The 24,547-nt window shown below is 53.5% G+C and overlaps 1 protein-coding gene across 4 annotated transcripts in view; it reads right to left on the bottom strand.

The window, feature by feature from the left end:
• CALN1 (calneuron 1) overlaps positions 1-24,547 on the bottom strand; it is a 176,204-nt gene that overhangs the window by 104,768 nt on the left and 46,889 nt on the right. For 2 of the 4 annotated variants that reach the window (XM_063173650.1, XM_063173651.1), the window contains exon 3: positions 21,322-21,442. In XM_063173650.1, the coding sequence (XP_063029720.1) occupies positions 21,322-21,442 (121 nt within the window). Of the gene's footprint in view, positions 1-21,321; positions 21,447-24,547 lie in introns of all 4 variants that reach the window. The other 2 variants (XM_063173653.1, XM_063173652.1) reach the window with 1 other exon arrangement.

The following is a 24,547-nucleotide window of genomic DNA, read 5'->3' as shown; positions in this document are numbered from 1 at the left end:
GCCCTCCCTGGGGCAGGGTTTGTCCCAGCTGCCCCTGAACAGGCACAGCCAGAGCAGAGCTAGGGCTGATGGAGGGACAGGAGGTGCCTCCCTGAAAGGGTGGGAGGGAGATGCCCAAGCAGCACCAAACCCCTTTGTTTGATCTGTTTTAGACAAACCCAGAGGGGTCTGTGGCCCTCCTGCCTCAGAGCCTCCCTTTCCAGCCCATTCTCTTCATTTCTGCTGCTCTCATCCCATCAAAGCCTCACAGGCCTCGGGAGCAGGAGAGGTAAGGGAATGCAGAGAGTTAATTATTAATGAAGCACATCAATTCTCTACTGGTAATTACCCAAAGGCCCAGGTTCAAAGAGCCTCTCTCTGTTCCAGCACTGATTCCCAGCCCAGCCCCTCTCACAGCCAGGCCCACACCAGTGACAAACTGGGCTGGCACTGGGTGTGCGCCCAGGGGCTGAGACCTGCTCAGCCTGCAGAGGCAGGGTGGCAGGGTGAGCTGTGCTCATGGGCAGCTGCACCCCAGAAACCCCCAGGAGGGGATGAGACATCCAATCTTCCAGCACCCAGAAAGGGGAAACTTTCTCTAGGAGCTGATCCCTAAAAGGTTTCTATTAGAATGAGAAATAGACTCTAAGGACACCAGCAGTTGTCTGACTCCTTCAGTGCCAGCCCAGCTCCATGGATGGGAATTTCCCTGCCTCCATCACTGGGATCAGGATTCACATTTGGGAAATTCTGCACTTTTCCCTTGGGAGCTGTGAGAGTCTGTCCGAAATATCCCTCATCTGCCTCACGATCGTTACTGGGGACACCACTGAAAAAACAAAACCCCGCATGTCTGCTGATCCTGTAGGGGGAAAGCCATGTGCCTGAGGCCTGAGAGCATTGCTAAGTTATTGTTTTCACAGGTGCTGTTTGCTGTATGCTACACTGAGCTCACAGGGCACCCTGCCCTTTTGCACAACAGCTCTGGAATCCTCCCCTCCTCTCGGCCTGGCTGGTTTGAGCTTTGGGGTGGTCTCCCCCCAAAGGAAGACCCCTCTTGCCCATTCATAACCACCGTGACAGACAAGTAGAGATGTAAGAAGCCTCTTCATCAAGGGACCCAGACATGAAATCCCTGTGTGAGAAGGCCCCTCTCACCTTCCAGAGACTGGGACTGAAACCCCCAACTCGGGGGAGGTGTATGGGGGGGGAAGGAAAGCTGCCCAAAGCAAGATGGATGTTACAGGTGCAGGCAGAGGGCCACGAAAACAATGGCTCTCACCTGCTGCCTAACTGGGACTGTGTGTGCCCTTATTCTTCCCCCCTGAAGATACAATAAACTGCCTTTGTTTCAATTGCAAAATCCATCCCCCTTCCCCCACTGAAAAAGAGTAGAACTGGGGTCCAGATGAACTGTGCCTCTGAGATCTCCCCAAACGTGGCCTGGTGAGCTCCATTGGCTGGGTCCCAAAGGACTCTGCAGTACCATGTTTGGTAGCTATAACCCATTCTTCTTCCTCCCTCTTTTCCCTTATTTTCTCCTTTTTTCCCCGGTTCCCTCCCCAACACATTTTTGCTGTGGTTATTTCAATAAAGGTGCATTTGTTTTGGTTATCGCTGCAAACCCCCTGTGCTGTGTCAGTTTTTTGCACCCTGAGATCACCCCACGAACCATCATGATGCCTGTTTGTAAGGACAGATTGTGACAGGAGTCACCCAGGCCCTCCCCAGGCTCAGCTCTTCCCTTGGCTGAGCAAAGACACCAGCCCTGCTCCTCCTGAGGAACACCCCATGGGCAGCTGCTCCATGCACAGGAACTCCAGGGATGTGCCACCTTTGGCTTCAAGCACTGATGGGATGGAGGAACAGGAGCTCCCAACACATCATCAGGAGAACTTTCACCTGCCACACCTGGTTCCAGCCCCAACTTATGGGTGAGAAGCTGAAATAATCACCCTAAACAGCTGAAAGCAGCAGCTTCAGCTCTCGGTTCTTGCAGATAGCCCTAAGCAAAAACATCCCCAGAGCAGAAGGATTTAGCCCTTCCCCACAGCAATGACCATGAGGTGTCCCTCAGGCTCAGGTGGCACCAGGTGACACCCAGGTGTCACCCAGCAAAGAGCCCTGGCCTGCTGCTCTCTTACAGGGGAAATAAACCGAACTCTTCAATCATTTAAAAACTCCTCTCCAAACCCCCCAGAGCTGCTGAGCAGCAGCTCCTGAAGTGAGAGCTGCTGTCTGATCCCATCTCCTTCTGCCAGGCCTGGAGGGACACCTCAGCCTTACTCTCATTGATGGGAGCTGCAGAAATCAAAGCACATTTTCTTATCCAAGGAGGAAAAAAGCAGATTGGAAATGCCAGACCCCGTGCAGGACAGCAGGGAACCTGAGGAGAAGCCAGACTTCCCCTCCAGAGCCCTGGATTTTTTTACCACACTCTTGATTTGCCATTTCCTCAGCTCAGACATTCCAGCCTCTCCTTGTGAAAAGTGAGAGCCAGACAAAAGGGAGGATGGGGAATCCAGCAAAGGAAAGCTGTGCAGAAATGAGCTGACTGAACCCTGAAGAAGCCATCAGTTCCATCAACTCAGCCCTTCCCAGAAAGGGGTGGGGAGGGTCCCTCCTGCAGCCCAGCCAAGCCAAACCCTGGGGATTTTCACTGCTGGGCTGGAATGGCCATTCTGGGCTGGCTCCTGGGAGCTCCTCGGGGAGCAATGAAAGCACCTGGGCAGGGCCCTGAGGGCACAGGGGTGGCTCAGGTGTGACCCCAGTGTCCTGGTTTGAGAGGAAGTGAGATTTTTGGGATGCTATGGTCCTGGGGCTCCTCTGCCAGCATGGGAGGAATCCCTGCCCCTCCCTGTCCATCCCTGCACATCCCTGCCCATCCCTGTCCATCCCTGTCCATCCCTGTCCATCCCTGCCCATCCCAGCCCATCCCTGCCCATCTCTGCCCATCCCTGCCCATCCCTGCCCATCCATCCCATCCCTGCCCATCTCTGCACATCTCTGCCCATCCCTGCCCATCCCTGCTGCCCATCCTGCCCATCCCTGTCTATCCCTGCTCATCCCATCCCTGCCCATCTTTGCCCATCCCTGCCCATCCATCCCATCCCTGCCCATCCTGCCCATCCCTGCACATCCCTGCCCACCCATGCTCTATCCTTGTACATCTCTGCACATACATCCCTGCCCCTCCCTGTCCATCCCTGTCCATCCCTGCCCATCCCTGCACATCCCTGCACATTCCAGCCCATCCCATCCCATCCCTGCCCGTCCCTGCCCATCCCTGTCCATCCCTGCACATCCCTGCCCACCCATGCTCTATCCTTGTACATCTCTGCATATACATCCCTGTCCATCCCTGCCCATCTCTGCCCATCCCTGTCCATCCCTGTCCATCCCTGCCCGTCCCTGTCCATCCCTGCCCATCCCTGCCCATCCATCCCATCCCTGCCCATTCCTGTCCATCCCTGCCCATCTCTGCCCATCCTGCACATCTCTGCCCATCCTGCTCATCCCTGTCCATCCCTGCCCATCCCTGCCCATCTCTGCCCATCCTGCACATCCCTGTCCATCCCTGCCCATCCCTGCCCATCCCTGCCCGTCCCTGCCCATCCCTGTCCATCCCTGTCCATCCCTGCACATCTCTGCCCATCCCTGCCCATCCCTGCCCATCCCTGTCCATCTCTGCCCATCCCTGTCCATCCCTGCCCATCCCTGCCCATCCATCCCATCCTGCCCATCCCTGCCCATCCCTGTCCATCCATCTCATCCCTGCCCATCCTGCCCATCCCTGCACATTCCAGCCCATCTCTGCACATTCCTGCCCATCCCTGCTCTATCCCTGCACATCTCTGCCCATCCCTGCACATCCCATCTCATCCCTGCCCATCTCATCCCTGCCCATCCCATCCCATCTCTGCCCATCCCTGGCCCCGCTGCTGTGCCCCTGGCTGGGACAGAACCATCCCAGGCCCTGTGTCCTGCAGAGCTTTCCCCAAAGCAGATGCAGCCTCTCCTGACACCTCATCAGCTCCCAGCCCATGTCCAGGCTGCAAGGAAATGCTTGGATTGCTCTCTCTGTGGAAGCTGGGAGCTGGCCAGACAAAATCTGCACGTTTGCCACACCTCCAGGGCAGAACTGAGTGAAAAAGCTCAGACTCAAAATGAAACACTTTGTTTTGGACCAGAATGAGAATTCTTTTTGCTGCCATAACTTCCGATTCATGGCAGAAAAATGCAAAAATTCAAATGTGCTGATTTGGCTCAGATTAAAAATAATAGAAAAAAGTAGGGGTATCCATTTACTTTTAAACTCCAATAAAGTGCACAATGCCCTATTTGCAGAGCTGCACTGGGAGGCAGAGCCTGTCCTGGGGCTGTGAACCCTCACTGCAGTCCTTGAAAACAGATTTGTACAATCAGGGACCTTGTTACTGCTGTGCTCCAGAGAGGGAACCTCAGCCCCTCTCATTCCACTTCCCCCAGGAGCAGAGCAGGACTGTGCTGGTGTTCACAGGGTCCCAGGACGAGGGAAGAGATGAGAATCTTGACTGCATGTCTCAGAAGGCTGATTTATTAGTTTATGATACATATTATATGAAAAGAAAATTATATGTTAAAACTACACTAAAGAATAGAAGGAAAGGAAAGGAAAGGAAAGGAAAGGAAAGGAAAGGAAAAGGAAAGGAAAGGGGAAAGGAAAGGGGAAAGGGGAAAGGAAAGGGGAAAGGAAAGGGGAAAGGAAAGGAAAGGAAAGGAAAGGAAAGGAAAGGAAAGGAAAGGAAAGGAAAGGAAAGGAAAGGAAAGGAAAGGAAAGGAAAGGAAAGGAAAGGAAAGGAAAGGAAAGGAAAGGAAAGGAAAGGAAAGGAAAGGATTATAAAATCTTGTGACTGACCAGACTCCCAACACAGCTGAACCTGTGATTGGCCATTAATTAGAAACAACTCACACGGACCAATCACAGACACACCTGTTGCATTCCACAGCAGCAGATAATTATTGCTTTTCTTTTCCTCTGAGGCTTCTCAGGAGAAAAAAATCCCAGCCAAAAAAAAGGATTTTTCATAAAATATGTCTGTGACACAGGACAGACCATCCAGCTGTCTCTATTTTCTCCTTTTGCCTCCTGCAGCACTGGAATCACATTTCCAAAGCAGTGACCAAGCTGCGCTGAGTGCTGGGCAGTGCATCCCTCAGAGACACTCAGAGTTGTGCTGTGAGGAACCTGACAAAGGAGCAATGATGAGGAGGACTCCACTGATATCAGAAGGCTAATTAATTACTTTATTTTACTCTATTATTCTATACAACTAAACTGAACCTGCCAAGCACCCAACCCTGCACACACTGCACTGAGCTCATGACTGTCACCCAACAGTCCTGACACACACATGTCATGGACATATTTTATGGAAAATCCTTTCCTTAGGATTTTTCCTCCTGAGAAGCTGAGAAGCCTCAGGAAAAAAATGTAAACATTGATTATCTGCTGCTGTGGAATGCAACAGGTGCATCTGGGATTGGTCTCACGTGGTTGTTTCTAATTAATGGCCAATCACACTCAGCTGGCTCAGACTCTCTGGTCAGTCACAAGATTTTATTATCATTTTCCATTCCATTCTCTTTCTTTGCTAACTTTCTGATGAAATCCTTTCTTCTATTCTTTAGTGTAGTTTTAGTATATAATTGTCTTTTAATATAAAATATATCATAAAATAATAAGTCAAGCCTTCTGAAACATGGAGTCAAGATTCTCATCTCTTCCTTCATCCTGGGGATCCTCAAACACCACCACACACCCTGACAGGCCAAGGAAACAAAACCCCATCACTGTGGGTAAACAATCTCCATATTGCGTTCTACTTTGGCACAACACAGGCACAGCAAATGAGATAAGAATTGTTTTTCCTTTCTCTGAGGTTCAGAGAATGCAAAACCCAGAAATATTCCTGGGAAGAATTGTGCCTTGCTTCTCTCTGTGAAGAGAAATGTGGGGCTACACACGCTGGCAAAGGCAGCTCCTGTTCCAAAGGCAGAAATTTCTGTGTCCCTGCCCAGCACAATCCTCTCCTCATGTGCCAAGGGAGGAATTACTGAGCACAAAACTGCTCCAAGGCTTTTGTACCCCTGGGAAGTAGCAGCAATTCCCATCAGTTCCAGAGCCCCTCCCTGCCTGTGAAAAGTGCATATGATATGGCTGCACGCAGATATTTACTGTATTTATTTTGTTGTATTGATTAGTAGGGCTCTATTAACACTTTAATAGTATAGTAAATGTAGTTTTGTAGCTAAAAGATAACTTTTGTAGTTAAAATAGGAACTATGTATGTGGGATATTTTTTTAAGAAAGGAGTGAGGTACTCACACCAGATAGCAGCCACAGGACACCTGAATCTTTCAGAGAAAGAGAATTTATTGCTCCATTATCAGAAGAAAGGAACTTATTCCTGACTTGCTCAGCCCTGGAGATGCTGTCAGGATTCAGAGGAAGAAGCTGACAGTGCCCAGACAGAATCCTGTGTGTGAATGGAATTTATGCATCATGGATGAGGTGTATGAATATGCAACAGGCTGTTGCTTTTAAGGGTTAATCCTCTGTTAACGTGGGTCCTTTTTTGGGCTTATTTTGCCCAGAAAGAGGTACCTGGACTGTCCATAACTCTTTGTTTCTATTGTCTCATATCGTCCTAATCCGAATTGTCCAAATTATTATTACTCTAATTATATTGCTAATTTATAACCATTTTATTATCATTAAACGTATAAATTTTTAAATAAACAAGTGATTGGTGTTTTTCACACTGCCCCTGCCTGCCCAGGGCTGTTCACACAATCTCACGCCCTGGATTAGATTTTGTTGAAAGGAAAATAATGAGATTTGTGTTTCCTCACAAATTAAAAAGAAATTGCCCAAAAGAATAATCCTAAAGTACAAAATACTGCCTCATCCCAGATGTTTCTAATAGGCTTGTGTTCTAATGGCTTATTTAGAGAGACTTTTCCTAAATGACATCTTAATGATGTGCATTCAGGACCATGAGACACAAATATAATTCACTACCAAAGCTTGGGGCTTTTCTTTCTTTTGTTCATTTATTTTTTTTCTCAGAATTGTTATCAAAATAAAGGAGACATTTTCAGGAAGCTTTTGTGCTGTTCTGCACTAGTAAAGAGTGAAAATTCCAAATGTGAATGGTTTTGGGAGCTTTTCTCTTGCTCTTCCTTGGCTCTGGCTGCCTGTGGCCCTTGAGCAGCTCCCAGCTTGTCCAGCCCATCCCAGTTCCAGCCAGGTTTGGCTCCCAGCTGCTTTTCCCCACTGCTGAATGTGCCAGGACTGCAGCCCTGGGCGCTGAGCCCACCATCTCCTGCCCTGTCACTCTGAGTGCTGCTACACGTGATGCTCAGGAGGGTCCTGCCCCAGCACTGCCACTGTCCCTCTCTTTTGTCCCTCCCAGCTGGGCCCAGGCCACAAGAGCTCCATGGAGGGGGTGAACAGGACACCAAGGCAGACAGAGAGGTCCTGGCTCAGCTCGTGCCCCCAACCCCACCTGGACAATGCCCCACCAGCCCTCCCTGCCCAGCATCCCCAGCCAGGAGGGAGGGCAGGACCTGGGACTGAGCTCAGCCTGCCAAAACCACGGCTCAGCCTCAACTCATTTCATTTGGAGAGAGAGCAACACCTGAGCCAGGCTGGCAGCAGCCCTGGGAGCTGCAGTGCTCTCACCCTGCAGAGACTGAGGGCACCCAGAGCGCTCCAAAACTGCAGCTCCTGCCTGGCCCTGGGAGCTCTGCTGCTCTCCCTGTGCCCCTGGGCATTGTCTGTGCCCCTGGGCATTGTCTGTGCCCCTGAACATTCCCTGTGCCCCTGTGCATTCCCTGTGCCCCTGGGCATTCCCTGTGCCCCGGACATTCCCTGTGCCCCTGGGCATTCCCTGTGCCAATGAACATTGTCTGTGCCCCTGGACGCTCCCTGTGCCCACAAACATTCCCTGTGCCAATGAACATTCCCTGTGCCCCTGGGCATTCCCTGTGCCCATGAACATTGTCTGTGCCCATGGACATTGTCTGTGCCCCTGGACATTCCCCGTGCCCCTGGGCATTCCCTGTGCCAATGAACATTGTCAGTGCCTCTGGACGCTCCCTGTGCCCACGAACATTCCCTGTGTCCATGAACACTCCCTGTGCTCCTGGGCACTCTCTGTGCCCCATGGCATTGTCTGTGCCCATGAACATTCCCCGTGCCCCTGGGCATTCCCTGTGTCCCTGGACACTCCCTGTGCCCCTGGACATTCCCTGTGCCCATGAACATTCCCCGTGCCCCTGGGCACTCCCTGTGTCCCTGTTCCTCCTGGTACCAGGGTTAGACCAGGCAGCAGAAGGGGCTGAGCCCTCCTGTTCCTCCCTGCTGTTCCCAGAGCATCCTTGTCCCTCACAGCCCTGTGGGGGCCCTGCAGCCCTGCCCAGCCCTGGCAGCACCAGGGTCCTGGCACAGGGGCACCCCATGGATGGGTGTCCAAGGCTTCCAAGGGCTCCTGCAGATCCACAGGAGATGGAGAGCAGCCCTGCCTGCTGGACTCCTGCTCCATCCCTGGCCCTGGGCCCGTCTGCCTGCAGGGTGTGGGGTCCAGGGACAGCTGGACAGGGCTCTGGAACAGCAAATCCAGGGCTGGAGGTAGCAGCTCCTCTCAGCTCCTCCCCAGCTCCAAACCCTCTGCTCCCTCCCACCCATCCTGCTCCATCCCCTGGGGCACAGCTCCATCCCCCCTGTTCCTCCTCTCCTGCCTCCCCCAGCTCTGCCCTTTTGGGAACATGCAGTGCAGATCCTGGGGCAGCATCCTTGCACAATCCAGCCCATGAACCCAGCCCTGGCACCTCTTCCCATCTGAGCTGAGCTGAGGAGTCTCAGGAGCCACGGCTGGGCAAGGGGAGCTGGCAAGCACAGGATTCCAGCCAGGAGAGGACACCCAGGTTTGATTCCAGAGTAGAGGACACCCAGGTTTGATTCCAGCCAGAGGAGAGGACACCCAGGTTTGATTCCAGAGTAGAGGACACCCAGGTTTGATTCCAGTCAGAGGAGAGGACACCCAGGTTTGATTCCAGCCAGAGTAGAGGACACCCAGGTTTGATTCCAGCCAGAGGAGAGGACAACCAGGATTGATTCCAGCCAGAGGACACCCAGGTTTCATTCCCAGTTTGCTGACACCCCTCTGCTGGCTCCACACCCTGCTCACTGTGCCAGGGCCTGGCCTCAGGACAGGAAAGGCACTTTGTGGCCCACAGGGACATGGGGACAGCACTGCAGTGTCCCCAGCAGAGCCCTGGGGTGCTGGATGTTCCCTGGAGCAGCAGGGCTGGGATCCTGCAGTGCCAGGGGCTCTGCCCCCACCCCAAACCAGGAGCACTGACCTGGACACCTGGGGCTGAGCCAAAGGCTCTGCTCCAGTGGCCTCACCTGGAGAAAGCCCTGCAAAGGTGCCAGTGAGACCCTCTCTGTCACTGGGATTCTGTCCCTGCCACTGCCTCAGGACCTGGTGCCACCCCCGTGTCACCAGCAGGGACCACAGGGACACTGGGGAGTCCAGGCAAAGCCACTGCTGGTGGGGAGCAGCAGCCACAGAGTGGCTCTGGCAGCTCCCAAGCCTGGGGCAGCTTCTCCCTCTCCCCAAATCCCGGTAAACCGAGGCACAGAGACATCAGTGACAGCCAAAGGATCCCAGTGAAGGACGAGCAGGGATCTGTCCTTCTGCTTCTCCAGTGTACACACAACCCCTGAACCCCCTTATTTAAGGGAAAACCTATTTCTGAACTCTCCCCTGTGCAGATCAGTGGGGTTTGCAGGGGTTTGTGCCTTGGGGAGGAGGCTGCTCTCAGGATTCTGCTGGGCTGGGTGTTGGGGAAGATGAGACAGGAAAGCCTTACAAATATGATTGCCTGGCAAAAGATTCTGAGAATATAGAAACTGTAAGTGAGATTGAAATGAAAGCAAGCTTTGAGATCCCTCAGTTACTGAACAACTGGAAAACAATGGTGTGGCCAGCTGAAGGTGATCCCCTTTTGATGGAACAACACCCTCTGCTTGCAGACAGGCCCAAGGGTCAGAGCAGACCCTGCAGCTTGGCAGAAGGGGCCCAAAGAGGAGTTTTTAGGGTTTAAAATGTAACACAGTGTGGTGATGTAATGATTCTTATAGGCTGTATGGAAATGCTGTAGGATTTGTATCTTGTACTAGATTGGTTAGTGAGAATTAGAGTATTCAACACAGAAGAAGATTTATGGTATTGTGACGGGAACTTCGCTCTCTTAGCTCTTGCCTCTTACCCCTTTTACTCTTCACCCTCTCTGCCCCTCTCTCCTCTCAGCCTTGCTCTGAGCTGTGTTTGGCAGCTCCCAGCAGGGCCCTGCCCCCAGGCCCTTTGCAATAAACCCCAAGTTCCTGCCCTGGCTGCAGAGATCTCTGCTCTCTGTCCATCCCCACTGTCCAACCCCCCAACACTCCCCCAGCTGGGCTTGGTTACAGCTGCTGTGCTGAAGTGGATGTCACCTCCTGGCTGGAATCCCTGTCCCCACAGCCCCAGGGACACCTGGCACTGCACTGCCCCACCAGGACCCCCTCCAGGCCCTGCAGGGTTCTGAATCAGGGTAATTAGAGATGGATCTGCAAATGCCAGCCCTGAGACCCTGTCTGAGTGGGCAGAGCCCTGCAGCCCCCTGGGCCCCTCTGCCCACCCAGGGCTGCCCTGCTGGAACCCCCCAGAGCCCTCCTGTGCCAGCTCCTGCCCTGCAGCTTGGGCAGCCCCTGTCCAGCCTCCCTGAGCTCCTGAGCACTGAGAGAGGCCCCAGGAACTGAAATAAAGCGTGAGCCATTAGCTCAGCGCTCAGTGCCACCAAGAGATGCCTAAGGCAGCTCAAATCCAGGGAAAAGGGCAGGTTTGTGCCTCTGCCTGTGCAGTTAAATGGGAAGAAATGGCTTTTCAGAGGGATTTTTGTCAGAATTCAGGACATCCCTCTGGCTGTCCTGGATTGCCTGAACCCCTGCCAGGGGGCTCAGAGACCCTGGCACAGAGCCCAAGACCCCTGTGCCTTTGGTTATGATCCATGGAAAAAATTACCAGCCTTATATGAGGATCTGCAAGCCATGAAAGTTTAAGTAGAATAATAGTTAGTTTGTCACAGGGTGAAAAATAGATTTTTTGGGGTTTTTAGAATGGGGGTTCAGGGGGCAAGATGGAGGAATCTGAATGTGTTCTGTCCTTCTTCTTCAGGGCCTCCATCTTCTGCTGTGATGTTGGCACTTTTGGATTGGTTTAGAGTAGAAGCTCACTGTCTAACATGGGTGATAGGTATTGGGAAGTTATGGTAAATAATGTACACATAGTTTTTAGTATAAAAAGATAACACCACACTGGGGCAGGGACTGTGCCTCTGTCTGACCTGCTGAATGGACCTCAGCAGGCCAGAGAAAGAATTTTCTAGATAAGATACAATAAACAACCTTAAGAACGAGAATAGAAGAGTTCTGCCTCCTTCTTCAACTGCCAGCCTAGAAACAGAGACTTCCTAACACATCTCAAAGTCACTGTGACCAGCAGAAGTCCCAAGAGATTTTCAGCTGGGGACCAATGCTCGAGTCCCCAGGGCTGCTGTGCCTTCTGCAGCACTGAGGCCTCTCCAGGGCCTCTCTCCTGCGCCCAGGATGGACAATTCCCACCTAATCCCAAGGAGAGGCCCTTTATGGGGTGGGAGTGATGCCCCACATCTGTTCTGTGGCACTGCCAGCCCTGCCCAGCCCCAAAAGCCTTGGGCAGGAACTGCCTTTGCCAGGGAAAGATGCTCTGGACAGACTGACCCCATCCCAAGGGATCCCTGGGAGCTGGGCCAGCAGGAATGATGTGCACAGTAGATAATGTGCAGGAATGATGTGTCTGGGACCTGGCTGGGTGTGCACAGCACACCAACACCTCCCTGAATGCACAGCTCTGCCCCTCCTGCAAAATGGGGGACACAGAAGCACACAGCCTCCAGGGAATGTCCAGGGAATGTCCACAGAATGTCCAGGGAATGCTGAGGGGATGTCCAGGGAATGTCCAGGAAATGTCCAGGAAATGTCCAGGGAATGCCCAGAGAATGTGCAGGGAATGTGCAAGGAATGTGCAGGGAATGTCCAGGGAATGTCCAAGGAATGCCCAGGGAATGTTCAGGGAATGTCCAAGGAATGTCCAGGGGATGTCCAGGAAATGTCCAGGGAATGTCCAGAGACTGTCCAGGGAATGCTGAGGGGATGTCCAGGGAATGTCCAGGAAATGTCCAGGAAATGTCCAGGAAATGTCCAGAGAATGTGCAGGGAATGTCCAGGGAATGTCCAGGGAATGCCCAGAGAATGTCCAGGGAATGTCCAAGGAACGTCCAAGGAATGTCCAGGGAATGTCCAGGGAATGTGCAAGGAATGTGCAGGGAGTGTCCAGGGAATGTGCAAGGAATGTCCAGGGAATGTCCAGGGAATGTGCAAGGAATGTCCAAGGAATGTCCAGGGAATGTCCACGGAATGTCCAAGGAATGTCCAGGGAATGTCCAAGGAATGTCCAGGTAATGTGCAGGGAATGTGCAGGGACTGTCCAGGGAATGCCCAGGGAATCCCCAGCTCTGGGCTGCAGGAGCCCCATCCCAGGCAGTGCCCCAGCCCAGCAGAGCAATAAGGCAGCAGGTGAGGATGAGACCCCTGTTGGCATCCAGGAACACTTCCTGCAATAGCAGGGACTTGCTAAAGCCAGCTTTAGCACCAGGGACTGAAGGACTTATAAAATTAATGATCCAGCCCAGGAGCTTGCATCAAAAATTAAAAATCCCTATTAAAAATTGGATAAACATGTCACAGCCAGCTTGAAATGCCTGTTAGGGCAGTTTAGCTCCTGATGTGGATTTGCTCCATTGCCATGGCCAGAGGGCACACAGGCAGAGAGTTCCCAGCCCCAGGAGCATCAGCCTGGCAGGATCCATGGAATGCCAGGGAGCACCTCTGCTCAGAGACACCCACAGCAGCCCAAAAGGAGCTGCACCCAGGCACTGTTTGGATCCCTCTCCCCAAATCCATCCTTTTCCAGCTCAGACAAGCTCCATCTCCACTACAGCAATCCAGGAGTCCTCCAGCCCTGCCCAAGGATATCTGAACATCCCCCCAGTAGCTCCCTGTCTCACCAGCCTGCTCCCAAACTGTGTCAGCAAAGCTGGATCTCAAACCATCCCCTTAATTGTTGTCCAGATGGTGTCCCTGTCATTTTAATTTGTTGGCAGCCAATCCCATTTTATTTGTGCTCTCTTGCTGCAAGGACTCTTTCCTTGGAGCTGCTGCTGCTGCCTGTTCGTGCATTTTGGGGGCAGGGAGTGCAGGTGACAGGGACAGGGGCTGTGGGCAGGGGGAGGAGAGCCCTGAGCTGGGTTTGTTCCCCTGGAAGATCAACCTGCCACAGTCCAGCTTCCTTGTGCAGGGCTTGGGGTGTAAAGGAGAATGGAAATGCTTCTTGTTCTGGGAGTACAAGAAGTATTTCCATTCCAAAGGAAGGAATGGAGGGTGGCAGAAAGCTTTGGGTGGGGGAAGCTTTCTGCCACCCTCCTGCTGAGAAGCTCCAGAGCTCAGAGCTCATCCCCTGTTGGGGAAGATGAAACAGGAAAGCCTTATCAATATGATTGCCTGGCAAAAGATTTTGAGAATATAGAAACTATAAGTGGGATTGAAATGAAAGCAAGCTTTGAGATCCCTCAGTTACTGAACAACTGGAAAACAATGGTGTGGCCAGCTGAAGGTGATCCCCTTTGGATGGAACAACACCCTCTGCTTGCAGACAGGCCCAAGGGTCAGAGCAGACCCTACAGCTTGGCAGAAGGGCCCAACGAGGAGATTTTAGGGTTTAAAATGTAACACAGTGTGGTGATGTAATGATTCTTATAGGCTGTATGGAAATGCTGTAGGATTTGTATCTTGTACTAGATTGGTTAGTGAGAATTAGGATATTCAACACAGAAGATTTATTGTATTGGAACGGGAACTTCACTCTCTTACCCCTTTTGCTCTCTTACCCTCTTCCTCTCTTACCCTCTCACCCTCTCTGCCCCTCTCTCCTCTCAGCCTTGCTCTGAGCTGTGTTTGGCAGCTCCCAGCAGGGCCCTGCACCCGGGCCCTTTGCAATAAACCCCAAGTTCCTGCCCTGGCTGCAGAGATCTCTGCTCTCTGTCCATCCCCACCGTCCTGCCCCGATGCTCCCACACTCCCCAGCTCCAGTGGTCCTGACAGCAAAGCAGCAGCTCAAACCCTCAGAGCCTGGGATTCCTCTGCAGCCCCCTGTGCTCCACCCTTTGGCTGGCACACACTGCCCTGCCTGTCTGGGGGAAGTGATGCCAATTCCAGGGACAAAGAGCTCTCCTGGAGGCTGAGGGAAGGTTGGTGGTGCTGGAAGTGTCTGTGGCACACAAGACCCCACTGCCACAGGGAGCATTCCCAAAGGGAGCTCAGGACAATGGAGCTGTGCTGGGCAGGGCTCCCCTCAGCAATGCTGGGGGCTCCTGATGGGACAGAGCATAGGGAATGACCCCAAAACCTCTGCAGGAGGATCCTTGCAGCCCCTCAGGGCTGAGCTGTCCCAGCTCCAGGGACAGGGACTCACCCCTTCCCCACCCAAGAACTGTCTGGAGCAAATGGGAACCCACAGCCCAAGAATTCCTGCAGAATTCCCTGTGAGGGTGGGCAGGCCCTGGCACAGGGTGCCCAGAGCAGCTGGGGCTGCCCCTGGATCCCTGGCAGTGCCCAAGGCCAGGCTGGACAGGGCTGGGAGCAGCCTGGGACAGTGGGAGGTGCCCCTGCCCCCACTGGGTGGGCTTTGAGGTCCCTTCCAACTCAAACCTTTGTAGGATTCTGTGATCCTCAGAACATCAACACTGCACCAGATTTTACCGTTTCTTTAGGGAGGCTCCTTCATACCTGGATCTCCCAAGTCTCAAGGAAATCCACTCTGGAATTCCAAGCTGTAGCTGGAAAATTGGCAGAAGGAGCTCAGCAGAAGGGACAGACAGAGCTGCCCCTGTCCCCAGCAGCCTGGCCATGGTGTTGTTAGTTTGATATTCAGGGACACAAAACCCCATCACAGCTCAATAGCAGACAGAAATAATTCCATTTCCAGCCTCTCACAGCACAACACTGGGGATGAACCTCCCTCGGAAGAGCTCTGGGAAACAGCAAATGAGCTTTACACAGTCCCAGGCACTGCAGGAATGCTTGCAGGGCTTGCACTGAGCTCTTGGGGAGCTGGGCAGGGATCCATACCTAGAGCATCTCCTAGCCCAGGACAATTTCTTTTCTTTTTCTTTTCCCCTTTCCTTTCCCCTTTCCCCTTTCCTTTTCCCTCTCCTCTCCTCTCCTCTCCTCTCCTCTCCTCTCCTCTCCTCTCCTCTCCTCTCCTCTCCTCTCCTCTCCTCTCCTCTCCTCTCCTCTCCTCTCCTCTCCTCTCCTCTCCTCTCCTCTCCTCTCCTCTCCTCTCCTCTCCTCTCCCCTCCTTTCCCCTTTCCCAGGTGTTTTCCCCTCCCTGAGCCCAGCAGGCTCAGCCTGTTTCTCTCCATGACTCAGCCCTGACTAATGCCTCTCCCCTGGCTCTCCTCCTGCTCCTGTTGCCTGGATCCCACCTGGCACACAGAGATAACCACTCAATCCCTCAGGGAAGGCTGGAGGGACTCTCCCTGTCCTTTCCCCTCTCCCTCCTGTGCCCACCTGCAGGCTGGCAGTGCCAGGGAAGGCTCAGCCTCTGCAGAGGGGCAGGAGCTGGGGCACAGGGAACCTCACTGAGCCCTCCTGGACACAGCACAGCCCCAGCTGTGAGCAGCCCCAGCCTCCTGGCTCACAGGGCTGTGTCAGGTAACAGCCCCAGAGGAGCCTGGCTGGGGACAGAGCCCTGCAGGGCCCCCAGCACCCAGGAGTGTCACCAGAGGTGTCACCACAGGAGGGTGACAGCCTGACCTGGGCTGGCTTTCAGAGGCTGGGGTAGGATGGCACAGCTCTGTTGGTGATTTTGGGCCATTCTATCCGGGGTGTGTGACCCCAGAGTGTCCCCAGTGTCCCTACAATGTCCCCAGCCCTGCTCCTGGGGCTGCAGCCCCCCCCAGCCCCTTGGCACTGCCAGCAGGAGGCAGCTGCTGATCCCACTCCATGTGCAGCAGCTCTCAGCCAGGACCCCGAAATTCACTCGGGAGCTGCTTCCAGTGACTCAGGAGCTGCTCGGGGATGTCTTCTCCAGCCAGGAAAGAGAGACCAGCTGGGAGCTGCTGCCAGAGGGGAGGTGCTGGGAAGAAGCAGCAGGAATCAGGCACCTACTGTGGTTTGTGATCCATGAGGATGGAGAAGCCTCCTGGTGAGGGAAGTCCCCACATTCCTGCCCTGTGTTCCTCCTGCAGCCCCTTTCCCTGTGCTCTGCTCACACCTTCAGCTCAGCCAGGACAGCCCTGGCACTGCCACCCTCCTTGGGGGCTGTGCTGTGACCCTGGCACACTGCACAGCTCCTGGAAGGTGCCTGTGCTCAGCTGGGGCTGGGCTCTGTCTCCAGCAGCCCTGACACAACCAGAGCACACAGCCTCAGGCTGCACCGAGGGAAATACAGGCTGGATATCAGGAAGAAGTTTTTCACAGAAAGGGTGATAAAGTTCTGGAGTGGCTGCCTGGGGAGGTGGTGCAGTCCCATCCCTGGGTGTGTTTAACAAAGCTGGATGGGGCACTGGGTGCTGGGTTGGACTCTGTGATCTTTGAGGTCTCTTCCAACCCAGTCATTCTGTGAATTCTGTGATTCTGTACAAATCCCAAAAATCTCCCCCAGTCTAGAAGAAACCCCACAGACACCCCAGCCCCACCTGAGGCAGGAGCTCCCCGGGTGAGGCAGCAGAAGCCAGCACTGCCCTGCAGCAACATCTCCTCCTGCTGATTCCCAGGGCACCTGGCTCAGGTGATGATTTATTGGGATGCCTGCCTGGGCAAATGCTGCTGCCATGCTTCACATTTGGGTTTCTCTGCAAGGCCCCACTTGCATCTCCCCCAAGCCTGCTTATCATGCATGTGCCTCCCTTCAGGTGAGATTTGTCACATTCCCACTCTGGAAATGTTTTTCCCTCCTGACAATACCCTTTAGATAGTGCCTGTGGAGGTGGATGACTCAAGCTTGACATGATTATTTCCATCCAGCATTTTTTATTAAAAATACTCCTGGTGGTTCAGAACGTGAGGACAGGGGCTGCCTTGAAAGGGACGTGGAAAGCTCAGAGTCTGCACAAACTGTGCCATGATTTCATGTCAACCAACAAGAGCCAGAAAATCTGTGTAAAACAGCCCCTCCCAGCCCAAATTTATCCTTTCATGCATAGAAACCTCCAAGCACACGGCACTAACATCCACCCCAGACCCCTCCACCCCTCAGAGCCAGGTTATGGTGCCACTTCCAGACCTGGGCTGGCTTTCAGAGGCAGGGTTAGGGTGGCACAGCTGTGTTGGTGATTTTACACAGGGTGTGTGACCCCAGAGTGTCCCCAGCCCATCTCCTGATCTCCCTGTTCTCCTCCAGCCCCAGCTGCAGCTGAATCAGGGAGAACTCCTGGCTATTCCCTGTGGGATTAGCAGGGAGCGGGGTCAGGCTGCAGCACCATCCCCTGCAGGATCCCAGAAACCCTTCCCAAGGGAACAGTGCTGACACACACACAGCCAGACACAGAAAAAAACAGAAATCTGCTGGAAAGAACCCAACAGGTCAGGCACTTGTTGGAGCCTTGAGTGCAGAGGAACGTTATAGAAAATTCCCAGTGACTCCTTCAGCTCCAAACCTATCATAATTTAATCTGTGTGACTGGAATTTCTCAATAGGCTGGAACTCCCTCAGGACCAAAATCTCATTGAAAAAGAAACCAAGGAGAATTTTGGCATCTCTTCCCCAGCCTGGAAGATGAAATGCAAATCTGTTATTGGCATCGAGCTCTCACAGCTTGATCCATCCACAGAGCTCCAATAGCCTGACATTAACTTCTCAAGGAAGAACATTTTGTTACTCATCCTCAGACAGTTTATGCTTAAAGGCAGAAAGACTAATTCTGTTTGGGGTTTGGGCAATGAACCTTCCCCAATTACCAGCACAGTCAGGCACTGATCTGGTATTAGAGACAAAACACAGGGAGATGGAGACTGCCGACTTCATTTTAAATATAAATTCCAGAGGCTGAACACTGCTGGCACATGGAGAAGCATCTCCAGCTTCTCCTGCTGCCCTGGCTTTGAATCGATCTGGTGCCATGGCTTTGAATCGATCTGGTGCCATGCTGTGTGTGCAGGTGGAGATGAGCTGAGGTGGAGCTCGGAGCTGTGCCGGAGCTGGGACATCCTCATGGCAAAGGCACAAGGTGTGGGGTGTGGACAAGAATGGACCCTCATTCACATTCTCACGGCAAGGGCACAAGGAGGGGTGTGGACAAGAATGGACCATCACTGGAGCCTGTGCTCGGCAGGCAGGGATGGGTGGATGCTGAGGGCAGAGCTGTGTCCGGGCTCCGGAGTGAGGGGACACAGCGATGCCCCTGCAGTGGGACACGGACTGGCGGCTCTCGGCTGCTCCTTCCCCAGGGCGGCTCCTCCACACCCCATCGCCCTCATTTCCCTCATTTGCCGTTCATTACCGGCGGCGATCCGCGGCTCCGGAGCGCGGGTTCTCCCGGGGCCGGGCTGGGCTGGGCTGGGCCGGGCTGGGCTGCAGCTCCTCCCGCGGGCAGAGCCGCGCCCGAGGCTCCGGGATCCGCTGGGATCGGGACAGCAGGGCAGGGATTGAGGCTGGATTCCCTTCCTTCACCCAGCACAGCCCGGTTCCCTTCTCTGACCCAGCACAGCCCACTTCTCTGATCCAGCACGGCCCGGTTCGGTTCTCTGACCCAGCCCAGCCCTGTTCCCTTCTCTTATCCAGCTCAGCACATTTCCCTTCCCTGACCCAGCACAACCCAGTTCCCTCTCCCAGCCCAGCCCAGTTCCCTTCCTTGCCCCAGCCCAGCCCAGTTCTCTCACCTAGCACAGTCCATTTCCCTTCTCTGGCCCAGTACAGCCCGGTTCCTCTCCCTTCTCTCACCCAGCCCATTTCCCTCACCCAGCACAGCCCGGTTCCCTTCCCTTCTCTCACCCAGCCCAGCCCGGTTACCTTCTCTGACCCAGCTTGGCACATTTCCATTCTCTGACCCAGCCCAATCTGGTTCCTTTCCATCCCTGACCCAGCCCAGTCCAGTTCTCTCACCTAGCACAGTCATTTCCCTTCCCTTCTCTGACCCAGCCCAGCCCATTTCCTACACCCAGCACAGCCCGGTTCCCTGACCCAGCCCAATCCAGTTCCTTTCCCTGACCCAGCCCAGCTCGGTTCTCTCACCTAGTGCAGTCCATTTCCCTTCTCTGCCCCAGCCCAGCCCGGTTCCCTGCCCCAGCCCAGTTTCCATGCGGACGGGACGGGGGAAGCAGAGCAGGGACGAGCAGAACAAGGACGAGCATTCCCCGAGCATCCCCCATGCCCTGCCCGGCCCTGCCAGGGCTTCCAGCCCCGGGGCCACTCAAAGCAGCTCCTGACAGGTCTCTGCAAATCCAGCAGGCAATTCCAGCAGCCGTGCTTTAATGGGGACAGCACCGACAGAAAATCCTCGTTTCTGCAGGAGCTCCTCCTGCCCCAGTGTGCTCAGCAGCCCCCTGGCCCCACCCAAGACAGGGCAAACCTGTGCCATGCTCTTGGCATCTCTGGGGTGAGTGAGGGAAGGTTGAGCCAGCTCAGTTCAGCTGAACTCAAACCTGCAAGCCGAGCTCCAGGCAAGAGCCCAGAATGTCACCTTGGCAGTGCTGGGGCTCCTGGCTCTGGGCTAAGCTGCACTGAAGTGGTTTCTCAGGCTGTCTCTCACCTGAGCTGTGTCCTCACACCCTCACTGGGAAGAGGAAAACACTGTTGGTACCTGAGCTAAACTCATGTAAAGCTCACAAACCCAAATCCAAAGGCTCTGAGGTGGAAAGGCTGGGAAATGAAGGTTTGATTTACCAAAGCACACAAGAAAAGGGGCAGGGTGATCAGAAATGTTGGCCTCCTGTTTCTTCAAAATGCCTCCAGCCTTTGGAGCTCCACTTTGCACCCTTCCCTTGATCCTTCCCTTAAAAAGTTCTCCATGGAGGCCCCTGATTGTGACCATGGCTTGTACTAAGTGTCCACTGGAGAGCAGACCAAGAGCTCCAATTCATTCCACAATACTCAACAACATTAATTATTTAACTCAGGTTAAGCCACAAATCCTCTACAAAAGAGACCTGAATCAGATGGGGACCTGAAGCTTTACCTGGCCACACATCCCAGGCCAGGGCAGAGAGGATTAACAGCAGCAGTTCCAGGAGTAATGATGGGATCCTCCAGGCTGCACATGTGGACACCCTTCCTGATGGCCCATGCCAGACTAGGGCTGCTCTGTGCTCCCTACCACTGATCTGGAAAATGGAATTTTAAAGCTCTTTCCATCTTCTTAAGCCACAAGCCACCTTCATGCATCTTCTTATACCGAGACATGGAGAGGAACCTCCCTTTGGGAAGGCCCCAAAGCAAATGAGACTTGGTGGGAAGGACAGACTCAGCTCTGCAGGGCCCCAGGGAAGGCTAAAGACACCTCTGGGGCAATATGACCCTAAATTTTCTCATTTTTCCATAAAATGCAGGCTTAATGTTTCAAAAAGCTGCAGAAGGACAAAAGCTAAGACTAAAATCACTCCATAGCTCCCAGCACAACTTTGGTCAGGGACGTTCTCTATGTCCCTGATCTGCTGAGCCATCACACTTCTTGTCACCTTCATATTTTCTGAAAAATCCCTTTGCCCAGGATTTCTCTCCTGGGAAGCCGCGAAGCCTCAGAGAAAAAGAAAAACAATTTTATCTCATTTGCTTCTCCTGTGTTGTGCTCATGTGGAATGTGTTTGGAGATTGTTTACCCACAGGTGATTGTTCCATTGCATTCTGCTGGGAGTTGTTTTCACTCTTTGGCCAATCAGGGCCAAGCTGTGTTGGGGCTATGGAGAGAGTCAGGAGTTTTCATTATTATCTTTTTAACATTCTGTAAGTATCCTTTCTGTATTCTTTAGTATAGTACAGTTTAGCATTCTTTATATAATATAGTATCATAAAATAATAAATTAGCCTGCAAGAACATGGAGTCAGATTCATCATTCCTTCCTGCCATGGGGGTCCCTGCAAATACAATCACTTCCCAAGTGCCTCCTTGCACCAGGGCCAGGTGCAGTGAGCCCATCCCAGCCCATCCAGCCCCACTCACCATCCAGCTCCTCCACAGAGATGTTGGCCAGCTGCTCGCTGTCGCTGCCAGCCGAGAGCGAGCGGTTCAGGTAATTGCCCTTGTACAACAAGCCAGCTGTCACATGGTGGAATGGCATCTTCTCCCTGCCACCAAAACAGGAAAAGAGAGGGGCATTGTGGTTATCTGCCTTTGTGTCATGGGATGGAGCAAAGGCTGGAGGGAGCAGGGGCTGTGTCGGGACCCAGGACATTGCTCTGAATGCCCTGAGTGATTTGAGACCCTGGCACAGAGTCACAAACACCTGTGCCTTCAATTTTAACTTATAGAAACAATTACCAACTTTGTGTGAAGATTCACAAGCCACAAGGGTTTGAATAGAATGATAGTGAATTTGTCACAGGGTGAAAAAGTAGAATTTTTGGGATTTAGAATGGGGGTTCAAGAGGCAAGATGGAGGAATCTGAGCATCTCCTGACTTTCTTTTTCTTCTTCCTGTCCTCCATCATCTGCTGTGATGGTGACACTTCTGGATTGGTTTAGAGTAGAGACAGACTGTCTAACATAGGTGATAGGTATTGGAAAATTATTGTAAATAAAGCACACACAGTTCTTAGTATGAAAAGCCAACAGCACCCCAAGGGCAGGGACTGTGCCACAACCCAACCTGCTGGACAGATCTCAGCAGGTCAGAGACGGAATGGAACAGATCAGAGAAAATAAACAACCTTGAAAAGCAGAGCTGCGGAATCCTGACTTCTTTAGTCACAGGGCTGGGAAAAAAGAGACTTTAATGCCTCAGGGGTCATTCCAGCAACACCAAAGCTGAGAGGGCTGGAGCAGCAGCCCAGGTGGGTGTGAGAGGGGTGGGCTGAGCTCAGAGCCGGGCTCTGCGGCTGAAGGAACAAACAGCAAAGCAGCTGCAGCCTCTGGCCGCTGGAGAGGAGTGAGAGGAGCCAGAGCAGCGGAGCCCTGGGGAACAGGATTGCCCAGCACTGAGCCTGCAGAGCTCAGCCTTGGTAATGATTACAGAGAGCACTGGGCCCTGCACTGACCTGCAGGGAGCAGGTTACAGCACTGTGGAGTGTTTGGGTTGGAGAGGACTTCAAAGCCCCTCCTGAACCACCCCTGCCATGGCAGGGACACCTCCCACTGTCCCAGGCTGCTCCCAGCCCTGTCCAGCCTGGCCTTGGGCACTGCCAGGGCTCCAGGGGCAGCCCCAGCTGCTGCCCAGCACAACTTCCAAAGGCAGGGAAGGGTCTGGCACCCCTGAGACCCCTCCTGAAGCACGCAGCCCCCTCAGAGGGCCCAGCCAACTCCCCAAGCAAGGGGTTTGTCACTGCAGGGCCCTCTGAGAGCAGAGCATCCACACTGGAGCAGGGCCCCACAGAGAACTGCAGGGCCCTCTGAGAGCAGAGCATCCACACTGGATCAGGGCCCCACAGAGAACTGCAGGGCCCTCTGAGAGCAGAGCATCCACACTGGAGCAGGGCCCCACAAAGAACTGCAGGGCCCTCTGAGAGCAGAGCATCCACACTGGAGCAGGGCCCCACAAAGAACACTCCCATCTCCCTGTCTGAGGGCCGAGGAGAAATCCCTCTGCATGGGAGGCTGGGCAGGGAGGTGTTTGCCAACCCCACAGGTGCCAGCCCAGGGCAGGGCAGGCACTGCCAGGCAGGAGTGGGAATTGCTGTCAGCAGCACTCACCCTGTGATTTAGGAGGCACGAGGAGGAGGAGGCAAGTTTGCCAAAGCCAATTGAAATATTAAGAGGAAGATTTCTCATGCCCGGGGCTGGATTCAATCAGCACAAGCTCATCCCGAGCCCATTGTGCTTTGGGCTGCACATTTCCAGCAGAAATAAATCATCAGAGCCACCCAGAGCTGGCCAGGGCCTGCCTGGGCCTAGGAGAGGCTCTGGGAGCCCCTAGGGCTCTCAGTGCCCAGGGCAGGGGCTGCTCAGAGCCCACCCTTGCTCTGTGCCCAGGAGGAGCTGCCAGCTCTGCACCAGCATGGTCTGGCTGTGCCTCAGCCCATAACCCAAATATCAGACAATGCAGATGGATTCAGTGGGAACCAAAGCCTCCCTGCTCCCTGGGCTGGGCAGAGCTCGGAGAGACCCCCAGGAGCAAACCAGCCCGGAGGGAAGCACAGAGGGAGAGCAGGAGGCTCCCCCTGCACTGCTCAGCACGCTCCAGGAATCTCCCTGGCAGTAATTATGTAAATAAATCCTAATCGTAGTTTTAAGTATTTTTATTTGGGAGCCAGCTTGCTCCAGCAGCACATCAGAAACGTAAACAAGGGGTTCTGTTTCATTAAGCACATCTGTAATTTCCCAGCCCTTGCCAGTTCATGGGTTTCACTCTGAGGCATTGCTCCCTCTGACACTGGCTCGGCACTGAAATGGGAATTTTACCTGGCCAAGGGACATGCAGAGGCAATGCCAGCTCTGCTTTCACTGCAGAGACACTTCCAGCCCTTTGCACCACCTTCACTTGCTCCCAGCCCCACCACAAACCATTCAGGCAGTGACCAACTCCTGATTTCTCTGGACAATCACCCCCAGGGTAAGCACAGACCTGGAAGGGACCCACAAGGGCCATCACGTCCAACCCTTGGACATCCCCAAGAAGCACTAAAAGCAATTGCACTGAAATTTCAAATCACTTAACAGGAGTTCTGTCCCAGACATCTTTTATGGAAAATCCTTTCATTGGGATTTTTCCTCCTGAGAAGCTGCGAGGCCTCAGGAACAAAATGTAAACATTGATTATCTGCTGCTGTGGAATGCAACAGGTGCATCTGGGATTGGCCCATGTTGGATGTTTGTAATTAATGGCCAATCACAGTCAGCTGGCTGGGACAGAGAGCCCGAGCCACAAACCTTTGTTATCATTCTTTGCTATTCTATTCTTAGCCAGCCTTCTGATGAAATCCTTTCTTCTGTTCTTTTAGTATAGGTTTAATGTAATATATATCATAAAATAATAAATCAGCCTTCTGAAACATGGAGTCAGGTCCTTGTCTCTTCCCTCATCCTGGGACCCCTGTGAACACAGTCACAGAGTTCCAGTGTCCCCCTGGGTGAGCCCTGCACACTCACTGAGCCCATGGGGTTGGGCTCTGGCACCCCTGGCCCAGCCCCTGGGGGAAGGAAACCCCAGCCCTGCACCCCCTCAGATGGAATAGCAGCTCACCATGGATTTAAAGCATTCCTAAAATCACTTTCGCAGCCTTGGCTCCTACAA

Source organism: Melospiza melodia, chromosome 21 (assembly GCF_035770615.1).
Source record: "Melospiza melodia melodia isolate bMelMel2 chromosome 21, bMelMel2.pri, whole genome shotgun sequence".
NCBI classification, from domain to species: Eukaryota; Metazoa; Chordata; class Aves; order Passeriformes; family Passerellidae; genus Melospiza; species Melospiza melodia.
This window is presented reverse-complemented; position numbering and strand designations above follow the sequence as displayed.